The sequence below is a fragment of the Xyrauchen texanus genome, chromosome 8, assembly GCF_025860055.1.
Source record: "Xyrauchen texanus isolate HMW12.3.18 chromosome 8, RBS_HiC_50CHRs, whole genome shotgun sequence".
In the NCBI taxonomy this organism is placed as follows: Eukaryota; Metazoa; Chordata; class Actinopteri; order Cypriniformes; family Catostomidae; genus Xyrauchen; species Xyrauchen texanus.
In genome coordinates, this window is record NC_068283.1 from 9,936,639 (window position 1) to 9,964,565 (window position 27,927).

The following is a 27,927-nucleotide window of genomic DNA, read 5'->3' on the forward strand; positions in this document are numbered from 1 at the left end:
GAACAAGTAGCATGATCCTACAGTAGCAGAGGCTGCAGTTTCAGGACCGCATTTCTAGGACCCTAGTTTTCGGACTGACAGCGCCACCTAGTGAATTATACGATATTATATCATATATTCTATTATTTTATTTTATATTGTATTATATATATATTATATAGTTTTTATCATATTAAATTATTTTTATATTCTACTTTTGTGTATTATATTAGATCATATTACAAATTAATAACTGTATTCACATTATGACAGTACTCATACTCTGATTGTTGTCCATCTTGTATTAGTGTCCAATTGCTAGAAATGCAGTCCTTGGTCATCCAATTCGCTAGGTGGCGCTGTCACACAAAAAATGTGGTCTTAGGACTGCAGTCCTGAAACTGCAGGATTATACTATTGATGTGATCTCCAGTGTTCAAGTGAAATGTCCACAGAGTGGCACCAAAAGCGAGTTGTGAGTTGGAAATGATGCAATACAGTCAACAGGGATGCATATTTTATTAACCATACACTCTATCCCAAACCCTAAAACTAACTGTCAATGGAGAAACAATTTAATCTTAGAGCAAAAATGCAACCTCCAAATTGCGTTCACCATTGAAGTCCATTACCTCCTGGTTTTCATGGGACTAGATCCTGTGTCTCTGAGGTTGCTTGCATTAAATCGACTGACTTTGATTTTAGGGTACCGGAACGTTTAAAAGCAACGTTGCTTTCCTACAAAGTTCAGAAGCAATGTTGATTTCCAGTGTGATTATGTTAGATAAATTAAAATGGACATAATTGAGACAATTATTGACATATGGGAAGGGTATAGGGATTCAATGGTAAAATGGATAGCATAGCTCAGAACATTTGGTCTTGGAAGCAGTGGTTTAAAAATGAGTTCAGGATAATCAAGACTCAATTTGCTCTCCATTTAATATCATTGTTTTCTAGGTGAAACAACTGAGATATTAAAGAGATCTCATTTGATATCTTTATTTCCCATGGGGTGCCTATTTAAGCAATTTTGAATACAGTGTGAAAACATTGAGGGAGCCTCACACGTCTGATTTTGCCCAAAAAAATAGCTGCTTCCATTTTATAGCAATAACAGTGGCTTAAATATTGGCGTAATATCTATCTCTTTTGAGAGAAAGGCAAGGTTAAGTGTTCAGCTTGTATATCTGGCAAGTTAATCATACCTCTGTCAGAATGCAGGACATCTATTTGTGCGTTGGTACTCATAAAATTTGTTCATGGCCTCATCAGCAATTGGCCTCAACACATAGCCACTTCTGGGGTCCCGAGGGGTTTTCACATTAGATCTGGCCAAGTTGCTGTCACACATTTGTGTCTGTCAGACTTAAGTTGATCAGACAAACATAGTAAAAGGCAAAGTGACTTAAGTGATCCAGTTTATTTACAGGAGCAGTTCGTTTTCCAACAGCTGTTCACAAGCTTTGAGGAATGTGCATGTTGCTGGCAGAGTCATATTTACCCACTGTAAAACTAGATTGAGAGGAATTTAATTGGTTTAATTTAATAAAGTTTAAATCACTGTGCTGTTTTATAGGCTTAAACAAGTGAGAAAACTGCAGATGACAGTTAAGTTGTCTATGCAATCTATCACACCATATGGAAGTTGATCTGGCTTTTAGTATCTGAAAATGAAGTTTTCTTCTCTAATAAAATTAAACTAAATTACAGCGTTTGTATGAATTTTGTCATGTTATTCATGGAGAATATTACTAATAGGGTGTTCCAGAAGTTTTGGTGTGGAACATTTTTGTTTACAGATGAACATTTTGTCTTGTATAAATTAAAATATTTAAAACTCCATATTTACAATGAAGTATCTTGGTATATTATACTATCTCTACTGTAACTGCTTTTCATCAGCCCTCAGGGCATATTGTTAAAATCATTTATATGCAGAAATTAAATATACAGTGTGTGTGTGTGTATATACGTATATATATATATATATATATATATATATATATATATATATATATATATAGCAGTTTTTGGTATTAAATTATATAATTGATAGTATATAGCCTTAGTCAGCTACTGTAAATGGACAGAAATTCTGACTAAATAGTCTAAGCACATTTATATATATATATAAATATATATATATATTTTTTTTTGTATATATATTTTGTACAAATGTTTTACAGTTTGAACATTTTTCTCAACAATAATTCATGGAACTGCTGTGCGATGATCTGAATCATTATTTTTTCCATGCCAGCCTATTATTGTGGCATCATATTTGTAAGATTTATGCATAAATGTCATATAAAATCAAATTGTGGTTGCTCGCTTTACCTAAGGTACTGGTTGGTTGCTATGTACATGTCGATCAGGTCACCCCTTGATCCATTGTTACGTTAACTCTATACTCTGCTTGAAAGCTTCACTTTATTTAGTTGACCAGCTACTGGAAAGCTTGCTTCTAAAACAACCAGGCTATACATGTGTAAAATCACCATGCAACAACTGCTTTATGCAGCACAATGAGCTAGTAGCTAACAGCTAGTGGTTGTGTTATTGTTTATGGTCAGTAATGTTTGTGTTGTGTTTAAGTTGATGTCACGGCAGTAGAGGTGGCGCAACTATGACGATCAGCCTATAATCCCACCCACGCTGAGATGGCACTAAATTGCAGTGGAAATACAAGCTCAGAAACGTAAAGAGAGTAGAGTTGAGGTGAGTCAAACCATAACGTGCAGTGGAAAAGTGCCATAATGGCAATGGGTGGGATTATAGGCCGATCGTCATAGTTGCGCCGCCTCTATTGCCGTGACATCATCTTAAACACGACACAACCGCTAGCTGTTAGCTGCTAGCTCATTGTGCGCACAGCCATTTCTTTTTTTCACAATTCGAAAGTCGCGTGAACAAATGATATTGCTATCTCTGTTGCTAACTTTAGAACTAGCGGGTTGATGTCGCATGTCGGAAATTCAGTCACGATTCTCCCTGACCAATCAGTGATCTGCAGGGTTTTGACGTCACATTTAGTATCAGCTCTGCTCGCTTGGAACCTCGACCGAGGTGGTACTAAAAAAGTATCAGGTACCAGGTAGCCTACTATCCACAGTGGAAAACCCCCAAAAACCACCAGAGTCGAGTTGTGCTGTGCAGTGGAAAAGCCCCTTAAGTAGTAGTAGGCTACAGAACTGTTCAGATGTGATGTCAATTTGTAGGCTAACCTAGAAGAGAATTCACCAAATGTTCCCTCATGAATATCTGTCCAAGAACATTCAGTATACAAAGAACTCCAGACAACATGAGATGTGGAAAATCTGATGTGATCTAGGAGCTTTATACATCTTTATTTCGTTCGTGTCATTGAAGAATCTATAAGTCTATATACCTCACAGCTTTGTTGTCATTCCCATTCAAAATCAAAGATGGCGCTAGTGTGAATGAGGACTAAACCGTATGGAGATAGAATTGTTGCATATAAACATTCAAATGGAAAGAGATTCACAAATAGAATGTTGGTTCACAAACCAAATTATTGGCATAGCAGATCTTGTGCACTGAGTAATATAGGGTATTAATTTATGGTTTGTGCTACTAAGATCATCTAATATGATTCATGTTTTATAAAAGACACTAACTGCACTACTGATCTTTTGTAGTGTCTAGTAGTGTGTCTGTTTGGATCTGCCATGAGACATTAAGATTAAAGGTTTTGACGACACATTTCAGTCAAGAAACGTTGTTAAAATTAAAATAGCAGACTCATACAGTCAGCCAGGTGAGCTATAAAGCTAATTCATTATGTAAATATCTTTCTATTTGTATGTTATTTGGAACAAGTCTATCTCCAGAAAACCGCGTCCTGTCGCGTCAAAACACTGGTTGAATTTCACACTCCAGTCTACAGGTGGCGATGTGCTCCCTCATTCAGAGCTGCAGCATTCGTTCCGAGAGTTACCGAACAAATGGTTTTCTCGCACTTTCTACGGGCCGTCAGTGATGTTGACAATTCCAAAACTGTCTGTCAGCCTGGAACAATATCTAAAAATGAAATTTCACAACGTTTAAAATAGTTAAGACTGCCACAGGACAAAGATGACGCATTACGGTGATGCGGCAGCGACTGTGTGCGTTAAATGAGGATATTGAGAATTCAACTTACAGACAGTTTGATGAACTTCAGCGCCCCATTTGATATAGAGCCGGTGGATCACTTATAGTTGTTAGATATTTCAGTGTTTGGACAGTATCCACATATGGAAGCAGATAGTTTAAGGCTAGCGAGGTTTTAGCAGAGTGTTGTGATGGGTAAAGATTATTACAGGATTCTGGGCATCGAGAAAGGCGCGTCTGATGACGAGATCAAAAAAGCCTATAGAAAACAAGCGCTGAGATTTCATCCCGACAAAAACAAATCAGCCGGAGCTGAAGATAAATTCAAAGAGATCGCCGAAGCTTATGATGTCCTGAGCGATGCAAAGAAGAAAGAAATCTATGACAGATACGGAGAGGACGGTAAGGGCCATCTCTGATTGTCCTGCCATGACAGAGACACAGACACAGACATTTACTGTTGAACACTGATGGTATTGCCATAGTACTGAATGGTTACCATATGCATGTGCTGTTATTTAAACGGTACTTCATAGAATATAGTATATGTTTTCAAACTTAGGTCGCAAGTGGGTGTCAGGGTGTCCACAGAACATTTCTGAGAAAAGACAACGTGTTAAAAAAGGGCTGAATTTGATTTGATTACTGTTCATGTCATGAGATTTATCGTGATAATTTTATCCTATTGACAACATGTTGTGAAATTCGAATAAACTTGAAAAATGTTTTTCATGGATTAGATATCCAACATAAAATAGATACACAGTTAAAGGGTTAGTTCACCCAAAAATGAAAATCCTCTCATGATTTAAGCCATCCCAGATGTGTATGACTTTCCTTTTTCAGCAGAACCGAAGTGAAGATTTTTACAAGCACATTTCAGCTCTTTTTGTCCATACAATGCATTTAAATGGGTGCCATCTGTCTGCTGGCTGTTTAACGGTCCAAAAGGCATACAGTTGAAGTCAGAAGTTTACATACAGAAGTTCCCCTGCTGCTGTAAACTAACACGCTCACAGATAATATTATTAGGTTGAGGAGGATGACACATTTTTGTGGTAAGTAACGTTAACCAGCCCTATACATTACGAGTAAATCACTCGCATATGCAAATCAAGTTTGCGTTGTGCGACCAAAACATTTCAGTTATTATCCACTGGCAACAAGTAAATATTAACATTTCACTCGCTAGTGATGGAGTTGTGTGGTTTCAAAGCACCGAGTCCCTTTTACTAAATAAAAAGCAGTTGATTAAGAAGCTGGATTCAGCCTAGTCTTTCCCTGCACGATGTCTCATGCGTACAGGAAAAGCACTTGTGTCTCATTCAGTTGAACTCCGAGCATCTCAGGGAACCGCATCGCATTCGTCACAAGAGCAGCTCTCTTCTCAAGCGCTCTGATGTGCACGCCATCTACAGAGACTTGCGCCAAACAAAATATAAAGTTTATGAATGCAAAGCACTCCAGTTTCACTTAACAGCCATGTAATGTCAAATATCCGTGGGCATTGTGGGTTTATTCACGCAGTGTTAATAACAAGAGGAGATGCCCTGCTCTATTTCTGTGGAGATGATAACGTCCAAGAAATAGAATCTCAAAGTCTTCTTTCATGAGAAATATGGGCTTGTGAGTTAATCAGAGAGCCTTAAAATAATGTGTGAAAGGGAAGAATTTAAGGCAGAAATATTTGACTATAGAATATAATGTAATATAATAGCTATACAGGTTGGGCAGGTTACAAAAGAAGCAAAAGAATACAAAAAAAAGTTACAATCATGATGATTAACATAAATTAAAGTTAGCATTACTAGGTTAATTGGCAAAACATTACACTGCTTAAGGCTTCACTAGCTAGCATTCGTTAGCTGTCTGATTATCCGTTATAAGATTAAAAGCTGAAACTGACATCACTAGTTTGTACCCTGCTTTTCAGAATGGTTAGAGCATGAAATTGTTAAAGCTACAGTAGGTATTTATTCATTGAAAAAAGCGTTTTCTATATATATATGGTGTCTTAAGTTAAATGAGGCCTTGTGAGAAATTAGTTTGCACCACAGACTCAATGAAAGGCAGGCCTTGGCTCTGTTTGTGAACAGCTGGCATGTAACCCTGGCAGGGGGTGAAGAGCATCATGTATATGAGGAAGAATTGTGGCCGCTGTTTCTCACAATTCAATTTATTTCAAAGTTACCTACTGCAGCTTTAAGAGCACAAAACTGTTTACTAGAGCACAACACTAGCCTCTTAATTTTGCTCTCAAAGTGCACCAGATGGAAGTATTAAAAAATGTTTTTAACAAAATTTCCTTACGGGGGAGCATGCACCCGGACCCCCCTAGAGGGTCGGAGGTCCACCCCCCCATAGTCTCACAAAATCCTGTGGGAAACACTGTCCTGACATTTAATTGTAGAAAACATTCCATGTTTTATGTCATTTAGGATCAATCTGTCTGTAAACAATTGTTGGAAAAATAACTTGTGTCATGCACAGTGTAGTCCTAAACGACTTGTCAAAACTATAGTTTGCTAATATGAAATCTGTGGAGTGGTACAAAAATTTGTTTTAATGACTTCAACCCAAGTGTATGTAAACTTCTTACTTCAACTGTTTTTAGGCATAAGGCAGAATAAGAGGAATCCACACAACTCCAGTTTCTGTTACAAACTGATTTGTGTACAAAATAAATAGATAATTAATACTTAATTAACTTTTCAAAATTGCTTCCTGCAAGCAGTCGATGCATCAGTGACGTAAGCGCAATAACGCGTTCACGTGACAAGTCAGAAGCACTCGCTTTGTATATGACTGAGGAACGAACGTCATGTGAGAGTCACTTCGTTTCAAGCAGAAATATAGCACTGGACGGTAGCAACGATTTAAAGTTAAAAACTTTTTACCTATCGATTTACCTCAGAAGACATTAATTGATCGAACTGAGTTGAAATCTGTTTATAAAAATCTTCACTTCAGTTCTGCTAAAAAAGGAAGGTCATACACATCTGGGATGGCTTAAAGGTAAGTAAATCATGAGAGGATTAACATTTTTGGGTGAACTGACCCTTTATCCAATAAAATAAAAATACAGAGGTATTTTTGGGGGGGGGTTGTAAAGACATGCAAAAAGATGTACAGACAGTTATATATAGACAGAGATGTATAGACAGACAGATAGATTGCATACATACAGAAAGGTGCTGTAGAATAGATAGATAGATATGTGTAGAAAGATACATAGATGGACAGACATACAGATGGGTGGACATATAGATAGATATGGACAGATGGACAGACAGAGATAGATTGATAGATACAGATAGATAGACAGACAGACAGATACAGACAGACAGATAGATATAAAGATAGACAGATACAGAGATACAGATAGATAGATAGATTGACAGACAGATGTATAGAGATAGGTAGACAGACAGGCAGATAGACAGACAGATGGATGGATAGATAGATGATAGATAGATAGAAACATATAGGTATACAGACAGATAGATACTGTAGATAGATACATACAGAAAGAAAGATTGACAGACAGAGATAGATATAAATACTGTAGATATAGATAGATAGTTGGAGTGGTGGTGGTGTAGTGGGCTAAAGCACATAACCAGTAATCAGAAGGTCACTGGTTCGATCCCCACAGCCGCCACCACCATTGTGTTTTTGAGCAAGGCACTTAACTCCAGGTTGCTCTGGGGGGATTGTCCCTGTAAAAAGTGCACTGTAAGTCACTTTGGATAAAAGCATCTGCCAAATGCATACAATTTAAAAAAAAAATAAAATAGTTAGACAGACATACAGAGATTCGAAGACAGACAGACATTGTTGTTAGTACATGATAATTAATGTAGTTTACTTACGTTAACATTACAACCTTATTGTAAATTGTTGCTTTTTTACTTGGCTCCCTTGCACTTGTCCTGCCAAAATTTGCTTTCATAATATTCTGCTTTTTTGGGTTCAGTGAATGTGGCATGTATTGATTTATTGAGCAGATGAATTACTGTACTTTAACAAAGTGCACAATCCTGTGAGCCTGTCAAAAGTTTTAGCTATTTCTCTGTGACTCAAGCTTGGTGACCTTTAGTGACCACTTCAGTTTTCTCTGAATGCTGCAAACACAGGAGCGCCTAGCATGTCGACGAGGGACTTGAAAACTAAGAAACCCCCTCTGATCTCCAGATTAACAATGCAAACTGTGCCATGTGACCGGGTCATTCTTGTGAGCTGGTGCTTTCTGTATTATTGCTGCTATACATATGCAGATTCTTATAATTACCAGCATGCTGACTCGCTGTTTGCCATAATCGTGACTTTTCTTTTATCCGCAGGGCTTAAAGGACACGCTAGCGGCAGCACCAATGGCCCTAGCTACACTTTTCATGGCGATCCTCACGCCATGTTCGCGGAGTTCTTTGGTGGACGTAGCCCGTTTGATCAGTTTTTCACATCTGCTGGGGGTGCAGGTGATGATATGGACATTGATGACCCATTTGCGGCATTTGGGATGGGTGGAATGGGTGGCTTCCCCAGATCCTTCAAGTCCCGGGTAGCGGGTGCACAAGGGGGCCGGGAAAAGAAGAAAGACCCCCCCGTGGTGCATGAGCTGAAGGTGAGCCTTGAAGAAGTGTTCTCAGGTTGCACAAAAAAGATGAAGATCTCGCGGAAGAGGTTGAACCCAGACGGCTGCACTGTGCGCACAGAGGACAAGATCCTCACTGTGAATATAAAACGTGGCTGGAAGGAGGGGACTAAGATTACCTTTCCCAAAGAGGGAGACGAGACGCCCACCAACATCCCTGCTGACATAGTGTTTGTGGTAAAGGACAAGACGCACCTAGTTTTTCGGAGAGATGGCTCTGACATCATCTACGCTGCAAAGATATCCCTCAGAGACGTGAGTGTCTAATGCTGCAAGATAAAGTTACTTAAGTTACAGTATCATACACCAGTCAACTTCTGTTAAAGTGATAGTTCACCCAAAAATGAAAATTCTGTCTTCAGAGTTGTTTCAAGCCTGTATGACTTTCTTTTTACCGTGAAACACAAAGGGAGATGTTAGGAAAAACTTTAAGGACTGACAGCTTCCGTTGTCATTCACTTTCATTGCATGGAAAGAAGATGCAATGAAGGTGAATGTTGATTGACTCATTCTGCCTAACATCTTATTTTGTGATCCACGGACATACACTGTACTTAACAAGCATCTTGTTCAGTCCGTTGTGTATGAGAAACACAATAACACGTCCTGGAGAAGGATGGAGCTGCTGGCCGAGCTCCAAAAATGGGTGGGAGCTCCAAACCACCAGCAAAGAAACCTATCACTTTCCCTCACGAAGTATAGGTCCCTGTGAAACAAATATGGGTGTTCCCCCATCAGACGGCAGTTTAAATACACCCACTGATTGGAAACACACATATTTGTTCTGCAGAGACACCAGTCTCTCCCAAGCCGTGAGTGGAAGTGCCCCCATAGTAAAAGTAATCCATAAGACTCCAGTGGTTAAATCAATGTCTTCCAAAGCAATACGATCGCATTGGGTGAGAAACGGATCAATATTTAAATACTTTTTCACTATAATTGTTTACTTCCGTTCACTCTCCAATGCACATTCATGAGAGGACCGAGTTCAGACAGCCTCTCACGTGACATAATCACGGTATACCGTATTACAGAATACCGGCACATGTCTAAACAAATGAGTCATGAGTTACAATGATTCAAGAGTTCACTTCTTGTAGATACCTGGCAACCATTAATCTTGTCATTTTAATTATCCTGCAAATTGCACGAATAATAATTAATACTCATTAAAACAGCTCTAATTGTGAGGTGGGGCTGCTGTACATAGATTTGCAAATATTAGGTTAATAATTGCTCTCTTCTTTTGTCTCCCTCTTTCTTTCTTTCTTTCATGCTCATTTACCATTGCTTGGCAGGCTCTATGTGGCTGCACCATCAGTGCTCCCACCCTGGATGGTAGATCTGTCACCGTGACATCACGTGACGTCATCAAACCTGGCATGAAGAAGAGGATTGTCGGAGAGGGACTCCCACTGTCCAGATGTCCTGAGAAGAGAGGAGACATGGTGCTAGAGTTCATAGTGAAATTTCCAGACAAGTTAGCACCGAGTGCTCGTGAAGTTTTGGTTCAGATCCTGCCGCCTTGAACGCTGCAATCTTTAGAGGAGAGAATACAGCCAATGCGATTAGAGTCCAGACAGATTGTGTGATTGGGCCCGTTGAATTCACTAGTTATTGAACCTGAAAGCACCAGTGAGAAATATACCAATATGTCAAGCTCTGAGAAGCATAATAGAGCTCCAGTATATTCATTTATATCCCCATTAGTTATTAATGCAGTGCACTTTTCCAAATCACTGTGAATCATTTCAGAAGACATATATTGACTCAGACACAGTTTTGCAGTACCTCAGAGTCAATGCTCATGTTTGCATTTCCCTGTTTTACGGCTTCGGGTTCCCTTCCCCCGAATATATGTTTGTTTTCTTTTATTAAATTTATTCAAATTTTAGACTCCATCACAATTTTACCATTTTACCATCTCTTTTCTTTCAAGCAGGTTTGGGCAAATTTCAGAACTTAGGAATCATCTAATTTTCAATTCCTGTGTTGGAATTTGAATTGGATTTGCCACATCTCACAGGATGTTGAATGGGAAACTTAATCAGAATGACAAGAAGAGGAAATCCTACTGAATTTTAATTCAAGGAATTTCAACACAATAGACTAGGGGTTTTCAGAGAGAGAAAAAGTGTTTAAAAATGACTGAATTTGATGTTATTGCTCTCTTTCCAAAGCCTGGTCAGAAATCATGAGATTAATCATGATTATTTTATCCTATTGAGTGACCTCCTTCAACAGTAAGAAATGAAAACATCTTCATATAATTTTGTGAAATTTAAATAAGAAAATGTTTATATTCATGGTTTATATGTCTAACATAAAATAGACACACAGTTACCAAATAAAATGTAAATAATTTCCAGATAATATTTATTATTTCTAATGGCTTTTGTACAATGACAATATATTATTATTGTTAAACTTATAATAAGCCACTTATTTAATATCACAAACAGCATGTTGTCTTTATAATGTCACACGTATACACACAGAATACATTGGTCTTTATACATTAAATAATAGTTGCCTTTAAGATTTAAGAAGGGGGTCCCTCACCAGGGGATCATTATATTTGTGGTCTTTGCCATCAAAAAGTTTGAAAATATGTGTAATGGACAGAGAAGCTCCATTAGTCCAACACGACAGCAAAACTGACAAAAACAGGTGACTGTATTAAAATTGCTTAAAAACTAAATTTACTGAATTACATGTACATTAATTTGATCCCATCTTAATTCTATTTTGTAAAGTTTGAATTAGAATTCTGCATCCTGGTTCCTAAATGGATTGAAATTCAATAGAAAATCAGAAATGTAATTTGAAATTAAAAGCAATTCTCAATTCAATTCTGAATGGCACACAACCCTGCTTTCAAGGAATCATCTCCTCTTAACATATAGGTTGTATACATTCTTGAGATGTGTGCGTGTGTGTGTGCGGTTGTGAGTGTGTGAACGCCCATTGATGAGGCTACATGTAACTAAGATGCAGCTATAGAGCTGGTTTAGATTAGGGATGGGCATGATTACCATTATCTGTGCTTGGTCCTCCTGGGACTTCACGATGGCCCTTGAGTATTTTTATAACAGTGCTTCCAGAGCTCTCTTTGTTATGATGCAGAGAAAGCATGCTTATTCCCTGCTAGGAGTGACAGAGATCTGTATATCATCAGTGTGAACTTGAGCACTTCAAGTCAACATTAAATCATTTTTGACCTTCTTTACTTTATTAATTCATATTCCTGGCCTCATTGTGCAATATCCATCAGTGCACATTATTAAAAGTATTATTATTATTTTACTTTTGTAATCTTTCATCAAAATGTAATAAATTGCTCTGCATGTGAAAAGACAAATTTTTTGCTGATGTTACAATCGCATTTATTTTTCAACTCCTCCCCCTCCAATCACTCTAACATGCGTTCAGTAACACTTCCTTAAATTGTCCAGTCAGTTCCCTAAGCATTAAATACAATTTTCAAATATTCACTCAGAAGTGTCAGATAATGCAATTAAAATGGTTTGCGAAAGGCATTTCATGTTGACTTTAACCCCAGGCATTAAAAGTACTTGTTTGTTACAGAAGTCACCAAGTTACTAAGGACATGTAGCTTTAAAGGGGACATGACATGCCTTTTTTTTTTTTTTTTTGTATGTTCTTTATGGTTCACTTGTAAAGTGAAGTTTTTTGTACAAAAAAACAGTCATATATTTGTAAAACATGATCATTTTCCACCTCTATTCTGACCCTTTGTCACACTCTGTTTTGGTGCTGCTTCTCCTTTAAGACTAGACAGTAAACACCCACTGTTCTGATTGGCTGTCTGCTCTTGACTGATCTTATCTCTCCTTGCCATCTCACTGCTCACCGCTACTGGGCGGGGCTACAGAAGTGATAAGGTAAAGTAGATGTGTTGTTGAAGGGAGTCAGATGCAAATGTCTACCACAGTGTGACATCACAATGTGGAGGAAGTAGAGAAAGAGTCGTTTCGGCAGCTTGGTTTCAACAAATGCTCGTTTTGCAGGAAGCAGAAAGTTTTGAGTTCTGAAACTTACATTATGTTTTTATATTAAAATAACCTCTGATATCTGAAAAGATCACGGAAAATTCCTCATATCATGGCCCCTTTCATTTCTAATGGCTAATATGCAAATATTCAATTGATATTGAGTGCTGGTTTGTGGGATTGTACAGTTCATTTCTTTAGATTAACACTAGAAAATATCAAAACACAACTTAAACCTGTTGCTTGTAAATGTTATCGCTTAAAATGAAATCATGATTATTAGTGTGTGAATATTTCCATATGTTATTCTGCTCATAAATGATGTTAAGAAGAGCATAATGTATAGCGTTGAAATGGTGGCTGTTTAATAGATCATTTTGGATAATGCATTCTAGAACTGCCTGATCTTCAACATGACTTTATAAGAAATTACAGTACTTGTGCCAAACGTGACCTGGGTATGCAGAAAAAATTACGAGGAGATTGAAATTTACTGAAAAGGGTTTTGGGTTAAATTTCAGGTGCCAATTACTTAAAAAGAAAATGTTTTTCAAATAAAAGCACTTTGTACATCTGTTCTTTTTTTAGTGAATTTGTATGACATGCTTGACAACTCTTTACTCCCTCACGTAATTGTTTTTAGGTGCTGCAATTAAAGGCTTTTCAATTGCTGTCTTGTAATAAGTATTTATCTGTATGTCTTAATTATTGTTAAACATGAATCAAGTTATTAGTATTGCAACTTTTAGCCTGAAGTTTTATCCGCTCCGTACTTGAGTTACTTTAATCTTCTATTAATTGAATTATCTGTAAACAATCACGGCTCTCAAGTTTAAAACTTAGAATAAGGTTTCAATTTTGGTCTGTTTCTCAACCAAACTGATCGTATTGCTTCAGATTAAACTACTGGTTCATGATGCCTTTATGTCCTTTTTGGAGCTTGAACTTGCATTGTATGGACAAAAACACCTCATACATCCTTCAAAAAAATCTTCGCTTGTGTTCTGCAGAAGTCACGAGTTTGAGATATCATGAGGGTGAGTAAATAATGAGAGAATTACACACACACTTTTTAAATTACTCTTGTCCCCTTCACCCTCTTGGTTGTTTGCACCTTCTGGTGTCACCCTCCCCTGTGTTAATGGCCCATTTTCACCCCTGGCCCCAGTGCAGCTGCACACCTGCTTGTAGTAACGCCACTGACAAACGGTAATTTTGTTAAAATATTTTAGTGTTATTTGTGGGGTATTCACTTATGAAACGACATATGCAAAACAGTGTTAATACTTGTGTCGTTAATTTCATGTTTTGCACTTTACAATGCAGCTGATATAATCATGAATCATTTGTTACATCGCTGAGTCATTTTAAATGAATGTATATGTAATATTTCAAAGTTAAATATAGCCTATGCTTAAAATGGTGCAATCTTGAAAGAAATCATGACCATTTACGAGACATGTCCATGTTTCTTATACTACATAAATTCTAACAATGTTGATGTGTTATTCATCTTACTCAGTCATTTTACTGCATTTATTATTGTAAAGAACAACATGGCAGCATGACTTAAAGTTTGTGGGCAAACACCAAATGTTATAGTGTATTAAGTTGCAAGTTTGTCATTTTTATCATAATGTTTCCTCAATTTTGGATATAATATGAGTGTAAACAATTAGTGTGCTAAAATCACTTATTAATCTTTTCTGTGTAAAGTTAAAAAAACTATTTTATTATGTCACAAATGCTGTCGATTGAGCATAACTTCTTGAACCTGTAGTATTCCTTTTAATAACTTCTGATTGTTATATCAAAGCCATCTTTGATGTTTCTGGTCTACGAATTTAAATAATCTTTTGTTTACAACCACATTTATACGTTTTTTTTTTAGCACCAATAACATTACAATAATAATTATATAAAGAACAAATCTTCAACAGTGTATTTCTGTTGACAATAAAGAAGGTTCTTTTTGAAGAACCTTTTTATAGGACAGTAGTAGTGGGAAGTTCGGATCATTTTACTGACTCGGATCTTTGAGTCTCGTTCAGCAAAATGAACGAATCTTTTTTCGAGTCATTTCGTTCATTTCAGCAGAATATAATTAAATGTCATGTTAAATAGCACAAAACATCAAGTAGTGTACTTACGAAAATGTTGATTCAATTTGAAATAAATAAATAAAAATAAACTATAATGCAGCCAAAGCCAATTTATAAGAAACCGAAATGTTAATTTATTAATTGGGTCTTAAGTTTAAGCTATTGCAGTTAGTTCACCTCACCTCCTTTTTCTCCGCCTCTTGTGTCATCGGGTTCGAACTTCAAAACGTTAAAAATACTTAGTTGTCGATGTCGACTCGTCAGTGTCTGTGTGTGGGCCGTGTGGTGTGACACAGCAGCCAATGCACTCACTGACTGCATGCACATGCAGCATACCGGTCCGGATCCGGAAAGATAAATGATTAGTTCAAGTCTCGACTCTCGAGTCTTCGGGTTTGGGTGCTATGGGTTTGTGAGTCTGACTTGAAGAACGAACGACTCGAACCGAAGAGACGAACTAATCATTTCTCTTTCCGGTACTGACAGCATAGTCTCTATGGGACTGACAGGAAGAACGAAAGACTCGGACCCGGCCGAACCCAAAGACTCGCGAAAGATGAACTAATCATTTATGACTTCATGTACCTTATGCGATGTTGCGCGCATGCGCGGTCAACACAAAATGAACGAATCACTCTCTGAGACAACTCGGTAGTCCCGAGTCATATTAAAGATTCGTTCAAAATGAACGAATCGTTCATGAACGACACATCAGGCCCTCACAAGCGTTCATGTTAGAACCGCATCACGCCTGTAGGCGGCAGCAACGCTGCTTGAGCTGCGCTGCGGGTCTGTGTCTCAATAGAAGAAGAGATGCAGGTTGTGTTGAGTGATGTGATATCCGCCCTCCTTCAACAACATAACAGAACATACTGAAAAGCCCCCAGCTTACAGCTGTTCCTCAACCATCATCTTCTGTAATGAACACACTGTCAGCTTGACATCCCTCCGCTTCACGGTCTCGTCACTATCAGTGTTAGTGTGGTAAGTGTCGTGATGTCTCGAGGATGCTAACATGCTAACTCACATTGCTGTTATCTGCAGTCTCTGAATAGAAACATGGCAAATCCTTTGGTGAGATCTCAATTTTCACTCAATTTATTTTAGATTTTTTTCTTCCTGGTTGGTTAAGATAAAGTGTTTAGGTTAATATATATTCCTCTTTTAGTCGTGTAGGTGTTCGAGTTTGCTTGCTTAATGACTTTATGTAAATAAACAAAGCAATACTAAGGATTAGAGTTGTAATTTTCCCACAAACATTCCTTTTAACCAACGTTAAGATTTTAGTTTTGGATGAATAAGAGGAAATTTTTGATTTTTGGTGTTGAAACTCAATTCTAAATTTAGACCAATCTATTCACCTTTTGACCTCTACTAGTTCATTTTAAATGGTCCTAGGGTGTGACAAATTAACTAAAAAACGTACAAATATCCCATGTAGTATTAGCTCACAAAAACTTTATGCATACTAATAATAAAACTCATTTTAAAATGGTTTTAGATGTAGTTTAACATGTTTCACTACAAACCCATGTCAACTTTCCATAGGTGTGTCATGTAAACCAGCCATTTTCCTTTTTTAAAAGTCTTGTAGCAGTGTCTTATAATTTAATAAATACCTCCAAATAAGATTCTTTTAAAATCTGCAGGAGCTGCTGTTTTTGCTTGTGTGTTAAATTTGGTTCAAATGCATCAACTCTCCAGCTCAGTTTCTCTCTCTTTTTGTCAAAGGTCTAGAGATTTCCTTGTGAATGGGTTGAACTCGAGAGATCACAGACAGAGAATTTCTCTACTGATTTGGGCATTGGGCCTGTTTGCAGATCTCCATTGTGTCAAAGGCGATACACGCACACCTGCTTGATTAAAACTTTGTGCCCATACAATAAGTTAAGACAGCAGCACCTAAAATGCCACTTGGATTGGGACGCAGAAAGAAAGCGTCTCCTCTGGTGGAGAATGAGGAGGCAGAACCGATCAGGCCCGGAATGAATGTCCCAGGGCTGGATGGACTGGACGGACGTGGGGTTGGATTGGGTGGAGGAGCTACTCAAGAGGGTCTGCCACCTCCACCCACCAGTCTGCGACCCCGTCTGATCTTCCACACTCAGCTGGCTCACGGCAGCCCAACGGGTCGCATCGAGGGCTTCAGCAATGTGCGGGAACTCTATGCCAAGATAGGAGAGGCCTTTGGGATACCTCCAACAGAGGTGAGGAGTGTACAGCCTTTGAGAACATTTCCCACGTTAGGGAGGGTTGGATCAATCTTGAAGTATCTATCGGTACTTTCAATATCGAGAGGATTGATCCTCACTTAAAAATATCGCTCCCAAATAGCAAGCTTCATGGTCACAGTGAGGCACTTACAATGGAAGTGAATGGGGCCAGTCCATGCTACACACAGATTGAAAAGTAAAGCCAATAGATGTAAATATTATAAATGTTAACATGATTTAAGTGTTTGGAAGACTGGCCCCAATCACTTCCATTGTTAGTGCCTTTCTGTAACCACCTTTTTTTTTAATAAATGGGACGATTTGAAATTATTCAAATGATGTTGCTTTAAATTGATCTTGTATTGAATCCAATATCATTCCTTTAATGCGTACAGTCCCTCCAGGATTTTACGATCGCAAAGTCAACCACTTTCCACACTATTTGTGGTAGCTTGCAATTTTGCATAATTTCCATATTTGTTCTGCATAAACCTTGCATCTGAGGTAATCAGATCACTTCTTTGTTTGACAGTGACAAAAGAAGTGCTTGAAAAGCTTGATGCAGTAGAGACATCTTCAACTGCACAGCCGCCATTCTGTCATCTCCACATAGTGTGGCCAACTGTCCCCTTTAGCCGGGACATCCCATATTTTGGCTGAAATGATGACGTCCTATATGGGATGTCTAATTTCCCATTAGCCTAGATGCTCAAGGGGGATCCTGTTGTGTTCTCTAGTATTAAAGTCCTTGTCTAGACTTCTGTGGGACCACAGATGGTGGGTGCACATCGCAGCTTGCATGTGATCTTCAGGAGCTGCTTTGAGTATGGTGCGTAGTGCAGGTCGATGAAGGTCAGAGTTAATTTGGTGTGCTCACATAATCACTGTTGCACTGACAAATGAGACACTAAAAGATGGAGTTTGTGTGATATATTTGCAGTAAAATGAATTTTAAACGGCTTAATAATTGCAGTTATCTCATATGATTATAATGTGATGTACTTATTGCAACAGGTGTTAATATCTGTTTTTGTTATTGTAGGTCTACTATTTTAACCAAAGTTAACCTGCATTGTCTGAGGCAGGTAATTTTTAATATAAAAAATAAGGGTCTTCCATTGAACTCATTAGTGTATTTGTAGTGGTGTTTTTGTGTTTATTTTTTTCTTTTACTTTGCTTGCTGCATATACTGTTATTATGCACTAAAATATTTACAGGTAATTGCACTTATACTGCCATTGTGACAAATTACACAAGGATACTAATGATTAGTTTTGTTGATTTTTCACTACAAAAAAATGAAGAGAGAAAAACGATAACAAATTCTGCCATTTCGGGCCGTAGTAATCAAGAAAAAAGGTGCTGCGAAATCCTGGTGGGACTTTGTGTGGCACAATCTTCTAAATGAACACACACAACTATGTTAGCAAATTGTTTTGTAGGATAAGAACTACCCCCTTAAACTGTGAAGCTAAATTAGTAATTTATAGTGAAAAGGTTATTAAAATTAAAAGTTGTTCAAATATAGATCAGATTCTGTAACTACTCTCAGAAATGGTAGGTATTGATATGCAATATTGGCTTTGATATTACTTTGTTTCCCCCATGTCAAGGAAAACCTGAAAATATAAGGGGATTTCAAAATTGTGGCCTCTAGGCCTGAAAAACAAACAAACAAAAAACAATTGAGAATATGGCTAGTCATGTTCCACATTAAAATATTTCATTTATGAGAAATTCGCTTTTTTGAATGCAATCTCTACAAAAGGATTTTAAAAATGTCTTGTATAGTAATCACGAGCAACTGGAAAAGTCATGGAAAATTCATGGAAATACCTACATCTCCATTCTCAGGTAATGTTTTGCACACTGAACACTCACAAAGTGGATATGGACAAACTTTTGGGGGGCCAGATTGGATTGGAGGACTTTATATTTGCTCATGTGAAGGGTCAGAGAAAAGAGGTGGAGGTCTTTAAAGGAGAGGATGCACTTGGACTCACCATCACGGACAATGGAGCCGGCTATGCTTTCATTAAGGTGAGCGGAATGGCTAGATCTTTCAAAAATGCTAATAAGTTCATGTTTCTGATTTAGAGGTGGTTGACATGACCATAAATATACTTGCTGTACATCATCACAGTATGAGTAGTTTTATAAAACCTATTCAGGCTAGCATCATCTTTGATTTTTAATTGGAATGACAACTAAGCTGTGAGAGATAGACTTATAGTCTCTTCAATGACACAAATGAAATAAAGCTCCTAGATCACATCTGATTTTCCACAACTCATGTTGTCTGGAGTTCTTTGTATACTGAATGTTCTTGGAAAGATATTTTATGAAGGTTTTGTCCACTGAATGATCCCAAAACATTTTAAATTGCAGTATAGCCAATTGAAGAGAATGTAAGTCTGTCTCTCAAAGCCTAGTTGTTATTCTCATTAAAAATTAAAGACAGCGCTAGCATGAATAAAGTCTATATCATGTTAAGTTAAAGCTGAATTGTGTGTTTTTCTGTGTTAAAATAATTCCTTCTATTCCATTTTAATATACAGACAACTATAAGCATGTTTTCGTAGGTTAATTTTCTTGAAAACTGTAAACACTGTCCTTTTTGCGCTATAAAATTCCTCTGTTTGTTTTGAGTGACCTGTCCAGCTCGAAACAACACCATTGACTTGACCCATGGCGTGAGTCGGGGCGGGACTATCTGTTTGTTTGATCAATGTCAGACTGGAGGCATATTCAGATGGCTGTTTGAAACTATTTTTATTTTTGCTGTACTGTACAGTGGCATTAACGTGTCGCAGAAATTACGCAGCTTTAAAAACACAACTCAAAACAGTACAATTTGCATTATAAAACTGATTAACGATGTCATACTGCCCACCCCTACCTAGAATAGGCATAGCTGAACAGAAGAAATGCAAAGGAGTTACTCAAAAGAATCTGTTTCCTTTTCAGAGAATAAGAGAAGGCAGCATAATTCATCAGATTCAGGTCATCAACGTGGGAGACATGATTGAGTCAATCAACGGGCAGATTCTCATTGGCTGTCGCCATTATGAGGTTGCCAAAATGCTGAAGGAATTGCCCAAAGGGAAAAACTTTGTCCTGAAGATGGTGGAACCTATGAAGGCTTTTGGTAAGGATTGATCTGAATCTTGAACGTGATATGACGTTTTTATATGTGTTTGATGTGTATGTTGTCTTCGTTAGACATGATCAGTCAGCGGTCGGGAAGCAGGTCAGGCTCTGCTCAATTAGGAACAGGTAGAGGAACTCTGCGCCTGAGATCTAAAGGACCAGCCACCGTGGAGGAACTGGTAAGACTTTTGGTTTAAGTGCCTTGCTCAAAGATACAGCACTGATCGACATGGTTCAGTTCATGGGTCACCCCTATCAGCCAGCAAATATGTATGTGTGTTTGCAAAGGTCTTGAGATAAGGCTGAGTATTGGCAATTACCTCGGGATACGATATACATCACAGTACATATGTCACGCTTCAGTACATCACAATGCATTAACATGTTATCACCTTGTAGAGTTGAGAAATGTTGGTTTTGGAGATTGTGCTTTAGACAATCTGTTTCATTATTTGAACTATAAGAAGTATGCATGCAAAAGTAAAATGTTAAAGGGATAGTTCACCCAGAAATGAAAGTTATCATCATTTACTCACCCTCATGCCATCCCAGATGTGTATGACTTTCTTCTGCTGAACAAAAGTTACGATTTTTAGAATAATATTTTGGCTCTGTAGGTCTATACAATGCAAGTGAATGGGTGCCAAATGCTCCAAAAACACATCAAGGCAGCATAAAAGTAATCCATACAACTCCAGTGGTTTAACCCATATCTTCAGAAACAGTATAATTGGTGTGGGTGAGAAACGGAAAAATAAAATTATTTATGGAAAAGTCAGAGATTCATTGGTCCAAAGTTGTTGTAACCCTGAGAGTAAATGAACAACATACTTTATTTAACGCTAAAGTGTGACGTTCAGCACCACTCAATGGAATTTCAAAAATAAATATTGTTTTCAAACAGCTTTCCGGATACAATCACAAGTGATTATCAAGATAAGTCTTTCTTTGTGTCAAGGTTATTAACATATACTAAAACTAAGACAAAACTATTGAGTATTAATACATCATATAATTAAAACATATTAACATTATAACATAAAAATTGGTACAGTTGAAGTCAGAAGTTCACATACAGCCAAATACATTTAAACTCAGTTTTTCACAATTCCTGACATTTAATCATAGAAAACTTTCCCTGTCTTGGGTCAGTTAGGATCACTACTTTATTTTAAGAATGTGAAATGTCAGAATAATAGTAGAAAATGATTTATTTCAGCTTTAATTTCTTTCATCACATTCCCAGTGGGTCAGAAGTTTACATACACTTTGTTAGTATTTGGTAGCATTGCTTTTAAATTGTTTAACTTGTGTCAAATATATTGGGAAGCCTTCCACAAGCTTCTCACAATAAGTTTCTGGAATTTTGGCCCATTCCTCCAGACAGAACTGGTGTAACCCAGTCAGGTTTGTAGGCCTCCTTGCTCACACACACTTTTTCAGTTCTGCCCACAAATTTTCTATCAGATTGAGCTCAGGGTTTTGTGACGGCCACTCCATTACCTTGATTTTGTCCTTAAGCCATTTTGCAACAATTTTGGAGGTATACTTGGGGTCATTGTCTGTTTGGAAGACCCATTTACGACAGAGCTTTAACTTTACAGCACCCCCACAACATGATGCTGCCACCCCCATGCTTCACGGTTGGGATGGCGTTCTCACCCTTTTTCTTCCAAACATAACGATGGTAATTATGGCCAAACAGTAACATTTTTGTTTCATCAGACCAGAAGATATGAAAGTTAGATCTTTGTCTCAATGTGCACTTGCAAACTGTAGTCTGCTTTTGTATGGCGGGTTTGGAACAGTGGCTGCTTCTTTGCTGAGCAACCTTTCAGGTTATGTCGATATAGGACTCGTTTTACTGTGGATATAGATACTTGTCTACCTGTTTCCTCCAGCATCTTCACAAGGTCCTTTGCTGTTGTTTTGGGATTGATTTGCACTTTCCGCACCAAACTATGTTCATCTCTAAGAGACAGAATGTGTCTACTTCCTGAGTGTTATAATGGCTGTGTGGCCCTATGGTGTTTATACTTGCGTACTATTGTTTGTACAGATGAATGTGGTACCATAAGGAGTTTTGAAATTGCTCCCAAAGATGAACCAGACTTGTGGAGGTTCACAATGTTTTTTTCTGAGGTCTTGACTGATTTCTTTTGATTTTCCCATGATGTCTAGCAAAGAGGCTCTGAGTTTGAAGGTAAACTTTAAAATACATCCACAGGTACTCTTCCAATTCAGTACACCTCCTATCAGAAGCTAATTGTCTAAAGGCTTGACATAATTTTCTGGAATTTTCCAAGATGCTTAAAGGCACAGTTAACTCGGTGTATGTAAACTTCTGACCCGCTGGAATTGTGATTATAGTCAAAGTCAAACAATCTGTCTGTAAACAATTGTTAGTAAAATTACTTCATTGTAGATGTCCTAAACGACTTGCCAAAACTATAGTTTGTTAATATGAAATCTGTGGAGTGGTAAAAAAAAAATTAGTTTTAATGACTTCAACCTAAGTGTATATAAAATTCTGACTTCAACTGTATAAACCAATCTGCCACAACATTAAAATCACATGCCTAATATTGTGAAGCTCCTCCTCGTGCCACCAAATCTGAGATGCTATTCTGTTGTGTGTGAAAATCCCAGGAGATCAGCAGTTACAGTAATACTCAAACCAGCCTGTCTGGCAGCAACAATCATGCCACACTCCCAAATCATTGAGATGACATTTTATCCCCATTCTGATGGTTGATGTGAACATTAACTGAAGCTCCTGACCCGAATCTGCTGATTTTATGATCTAATGATTTTATGCACTGCTGCCACATGAATCATTGGCTGATTAGATAATCTCATGGATGATTGTTGGTGCCAGACAGTCTTGGTTTAGTATTTCTGTAACTGCTGATCTCGTGGGATTTTCACACAAACAACAGTCTCTAGAATTTTCTCAGAATGGTGCCAAGAACAAAAAACATCCATTGAGTGCCAATTCTGTGGACAGAATTGTCTTGTTGATTAGAGAGGTCAACAGAGAATGGCCAGACTGGTTTGAACTGACAAAATCTACAGTAACTCAGAATGTTATTCTGAGAAGCGTGTTGGAGCTGTTGTGGCGGCACGAGGGGGATCTACACAATATTAGGCAGCTGTTTTTATTGTTGTGGATGATCGTGTATACCTTTCTCTTTGAACAATTCATAGTGAAATAAAACATTTCACGCAAAAAAAAAAATTAAAAAAATGTAATGTTAAATTTGAATAAATGCATTAAAATTATAAAACAAATGTAAAAATGCAAAACTTATTACAACTAGAAATGTACCAATATTAGCTGATAAAAGCAAGTAACAGCAGTCGATTGTTTAAAAACAGCTAATGATCAGGGAAGATTCTTTTCTGTTAAAACGGTGCAGGAAAATGAAAATTCGTGCTGTGTGTCAAAGAAACTGTCTCTTGTTTGGAATGACTTTGAATTGGGTGATAATGACAGCAGTTTCAACCTGAAAGCTTTACACTCCTTGAAATTTCATGAGGTAGAACTACAGTTAAAACTGATTAAAATGTAATACTAATTTGATTACTCTCCTTAACTTGACACAGCAAGGAATATGATGAGATTATTAAAGCTGAGGCTGCTCCAGTTCAAATAGGACATGCTTAATAATTCAGTTAATGTGAGTTAATCGTGCTTTTCACTTCAGTGTTTCGTTTATAACTCAAAGCAGTTACTCTGAAATATGGAAGACATCTAGAGACGTAGAGTAAAATCATTATTAAAATGTCACTCTATGGGTTACTTTGGGAATGGCAGATGTTGTTCTAAATAATCGGATTTCTGTACACACATTTTGTACCGTTGCATCACTATTTGTAACTTTGCTTTGTGTTGCAGCCCTCAGCGTTTGAAGAAAAAGCAATTGAAAAAGTCGATGACCTTTTGGAGAACTACATGGGTATTAGAGACAGTGAACTCGGTATGTAACGTGGATTTCCCTCTCTATCCCTGCAGTACTGTTGCAAATGCATTAAAAGTATACTTCTGTCTGTCCCACACTCTTACAGCTGCTACGATGGTGGAGCTTGGTAAGGACAAAAAGAACCCGGATGAGTTTGCCGAAGCTTTGGATGAGACTTTGGGTGACTTTGCATTTCCTGATGAATTTGTGTTTGATGTGTGGGGTGCAATAGGTGATGCAAAGGTTGGTCGCGTGTAATTCTTGAAATGGTCATTCTGGAATGCACTCATTTTAGGAATACTAAATCATTCGTTTTCAGTTGTATTCTTGCGATTTTTGAGAGCGTACTCTGGAATGCTTCTGGAGCCGCATCTCTTCAGGCCTCTAGTTCCACATTTCCTGTCATAATTTAGCTGGCGATGATATCAAGACACTCAAAAATATGTATTCAGATTTGATAAAGTTGAGTCTAATCACTTACATGAAATGTCTTGCTAGTTGGACACTAAGCATAAGGACGCTGAGACTTTTGAAGGTGTTTACCCCGTGTCGGAGAGGCGTATTAGATTATTATTCTGTTACATACTGTGACTTTCACTTTGCACTGCACGGCGCTGTATAAATTGCACGGTATGGAACAGCTCGCAAAACATACACACAGGCGATGCTGGTCTACACTGTTGTGACCTCCACTGTGTGGACCAGCCCTATCCCATGCCAGAGTAACAGACCATTTGTGTTCTCAACAACACTATGATGATTCCCATAAGCATGTGCTGTCTTGTGATGTGTTGTGCAATCTATATGAAGGATTCAATGTGGCTTTGAAGTTGTTGCAATGAATTGGAAATTGAATGGGACTGTTTTCAATTGACCTCTAGTGCTTTTACGTTCCCAATTCCGTGACTTACAAAATGAAATTGCTCTTATTTTCAAAGAGTAAAAGAAATGGGAATGGAAACATAAAATGTCAGTTTTACTTGTGTGTGGTAAACTACCACCAAATGCCAAACATAAGGACTTTTTTCTCAAGCAAATCAGTATTAGCAGGTATATGCAGTATTACAAACAGTATTTCACACGTTACAGTATTGATCATTTTCAGGCATGATGAACATAATATGTAAGGCTTAAAGTAGGGCTGGGTGATCTAGCTAAAAAGATCTCAATATTTTACAACCTTTTGACAATTTTCGTTGTATTTCTGTTTAATTAAATATTTTCAATGAGAGAAACCAAACAACCATTGTGGCCAAATTGAAATAAAACCGAGTGAAAATCTAGTTTGAAGATCATCATGGCCTATTTATCACTAAATGAACACGGGGCATTTAATTATTGTAATTTATTATGAAGCAATAGTAAAAAAATATATGGAAGTAAAGAAAAATAATAACCTGCATATGTGTTTTTACTACCACGCGTAGACTTCCATAAACATTTTAGTTTGATAACATGAACTAATTTCTCAATCGTATTTTATTAATTGGTTAATTGAAACTAACAGCTTGAATGAATCAAACTTGCCAGATTTAATGCTGTTTTTGCTACAGATGATTAAATCAGAAACACTCATTATATGACACGCTTTTCAGGAATTAATGGCTGTATAAAAAGCGCATTAGAAGTAGTTACATTTTTTTTATTTCTCAGCAGCAAAATTATAGCAAATATAATCAATATATCGCCCAGCCCTATTTACGAGTGTCTAGCAAATCATTGATTGTATGGAGGGGTGTATATAGTGTGATGTGTTTTTTAAGAAAATTACACTACAGTCAGTATGCGTTCCCAAAACACTCACAATAATAATGCAAATGTAACATTTTTAACCCGGCAGTTTAACACTGTAGTTAAGTACTCCACATCTTTGACTTCTGCGCATGTTTCATGTAAAATACTTCATGTTATGCAAAAACGTCATACTTTATATTTCTTTTTTTATTATTTAGCAGTGTCTTTTCTTTTGAGTGAACCAAGTTAATGTTTAAAGGACCGAAGGAAAAAAAACATTAAACCGTTTTGGTTTGCCATCTACGTACTGTAAAGTTATCAGTGTAGTTTGAATATAGCTCTCTTATGCTTGATAGATATATATATATATATACAGTATTGTTTTTTTGTACTCTTTTATCATTTGATGCTTTTTGAACAGATTTAGATAAACATTGCTGTTTTTAAGAATTCATAGTTTACACTGATGATGTAATTGTTATGATGGTTTTTACGTTACACTGTTTCAGACTACATTCAAATGCAATAATCAGCTATATTACGATATAATGTATAATCATAAACGTCAGTAAAAGTCTGTTATATCTGTTTTTTTTTTTTGTGTTTTTTTTTTTTCAAGGGCAGAAATGTTATTGCAGAAAATGGTTATTTGTTAGACCAGTTTCTAAACAATATTAAAATAAACAAAATGATTTGTGTGAGTTAATGTTTCTTATGCTGTAGAACGCAGGAGGGTTTGGTTTCTTACGGTTGTTCATAGAAACATTGGGTTTGTTCTCCTTGGCTGAATAACCTCACCAAGGGCAATATCCTTAAACATTCGTTACATTTGCCATGACTGCGTGCATGACTGTACGCACAGGAAGTGACCTGCACATCATATATAATACAATTATTCAGGGGTTCCTACGTTAATGGAAAATCTGGGATTGTCACAGAATTTTAAGTGTTTTTTTTTGTAGGCTTGGAAAAGTGATTAACGTAAAACATTTTCTGTGTTGTTTTTTTTTAGTTACTTTTTTCTAGTTTTGCTCTGCTCTTTTTTATATATATATATATATATATATGTATATATATATATATCATAGACTAAATATTGCTCTTGGTAGACAACCTGATTTGTTAGTGAATCATTTTCTTTAGTCACGTGATGAGTGTGAATCAGTCTAAATTTTAAGACTTTTAAACTAATAGTTCCCCCCCCCCAAAATAAAAATTCTCTTATTTACTCATCCTCATGCCATTCTATGTCTATGAATTTCTTTCTTCTGCGGAACACAAATGAAGACTTTAAGAAGTTCTCAGCTATGTAGGTCCATACAATGCAAGTCAATGGGCGCCAACATTTTTAAGCTCCAAAAAGCGCATAAAGGCAGCATAAAAGACTCCAGTGGTTTAATTAATGTGTTTAGAAGTGATATATGTGTTTGTGATCACAGATCTATATTTAAGTCTGTTTTTACTATAAATTCTCCCTTCTCAGTCAAACTCCACTTTAACTTTCACATTCCCATTCTTCATGCATGCTGAAATATTTTTCTAAAAATCATAAATAGAATACTAAATGACAGTGTTTCTGTACTGTACTGCCCCTGAACTGTATCTATAGTGCAAAATACTAGTGCAGTCTGATTCCTGAACAAATTATTCTAATGAGCTGGTTATTTTGAATCAACAGCACACAATGCACAGTGCGACCAGTGTAGTGCGAATCGCATACAAATGACTCCAGCAAGACTTCTTTTGACTACAGTGTGAATAAAACAGCATGACCTGTGTAGTCCAATACAGAACAAATGACTAAAGAGCAAGTTCTTTTGAATCTACATAACGAAACATACCGTGCAATCATTTTAGTTCGATTCCTGAACAAATGACTAATGAGCCAGTTCTTTTGAATCTACTTAACAAAACATACTGTGTGACCAGTGTAGTCTTGATTCCCGAACCAATTTCTCTAATGTTCTACTTTTTTGAATCTACATAACGAAACATACAGTGCA

At 37.1% G+C, this 27,927-nt stretch overlaps 2 protein-coding genes across 2 annotated transcripts; both read left to right on the forward strand.

The window, feature by feature from the left end:
• The first annotated feature begins 3,943 nt into the window (after positions 1-3,943).
• Positions 3,944-13,521, forward strand: LOC127647751 (dnaJ homolog subfamily B member 1-like). The gene is made up of 3 exons (XM_052132198.1): positions 3,944-4,497; positions 8,439-9,004; positions 10,048-13,521. Exons 1-3 carry the CDS (start codon positions 4,287-4,289, stop codon positions 10,276-10,278), a joined length of 1,008 nt encoding a protein of 335 aa, XP_051988158.1. The 5' UTR covers positions 3,944-4,286; the 3' UTR covers positions 10,279-13,521.
• A 2,163-nt stretch (positions 13,522-15,684) lies between these two features.
• Positions 15,685-26,960, forward strand: LOC127647750 (PDZ domain-containing protein GIPC1-like). The gene is made up of 7 exons (XM_052132197.1): positions 15,685-15,848; positions 16,596-17,071; positions 18,933-19,118; positions 20,046-20,226; positions 20,301-20,407; positions 24,127-24,208; positions 24,297-26,960. Exons 2-7 carry the CDS (start codon positions 16,772-16,774, stop codon positions 24,446-24,448), a joined length of 1,008 nt encoding a protein of 335 aa, XP_051988157.1. The 5' UTR covers positions 15,685-15,848; positions 16,596-16,771; the 3' UTR covers positions 24,449-26,960.
• Positions 26,961-27,927: the final 967 nt, after the last annotated feature.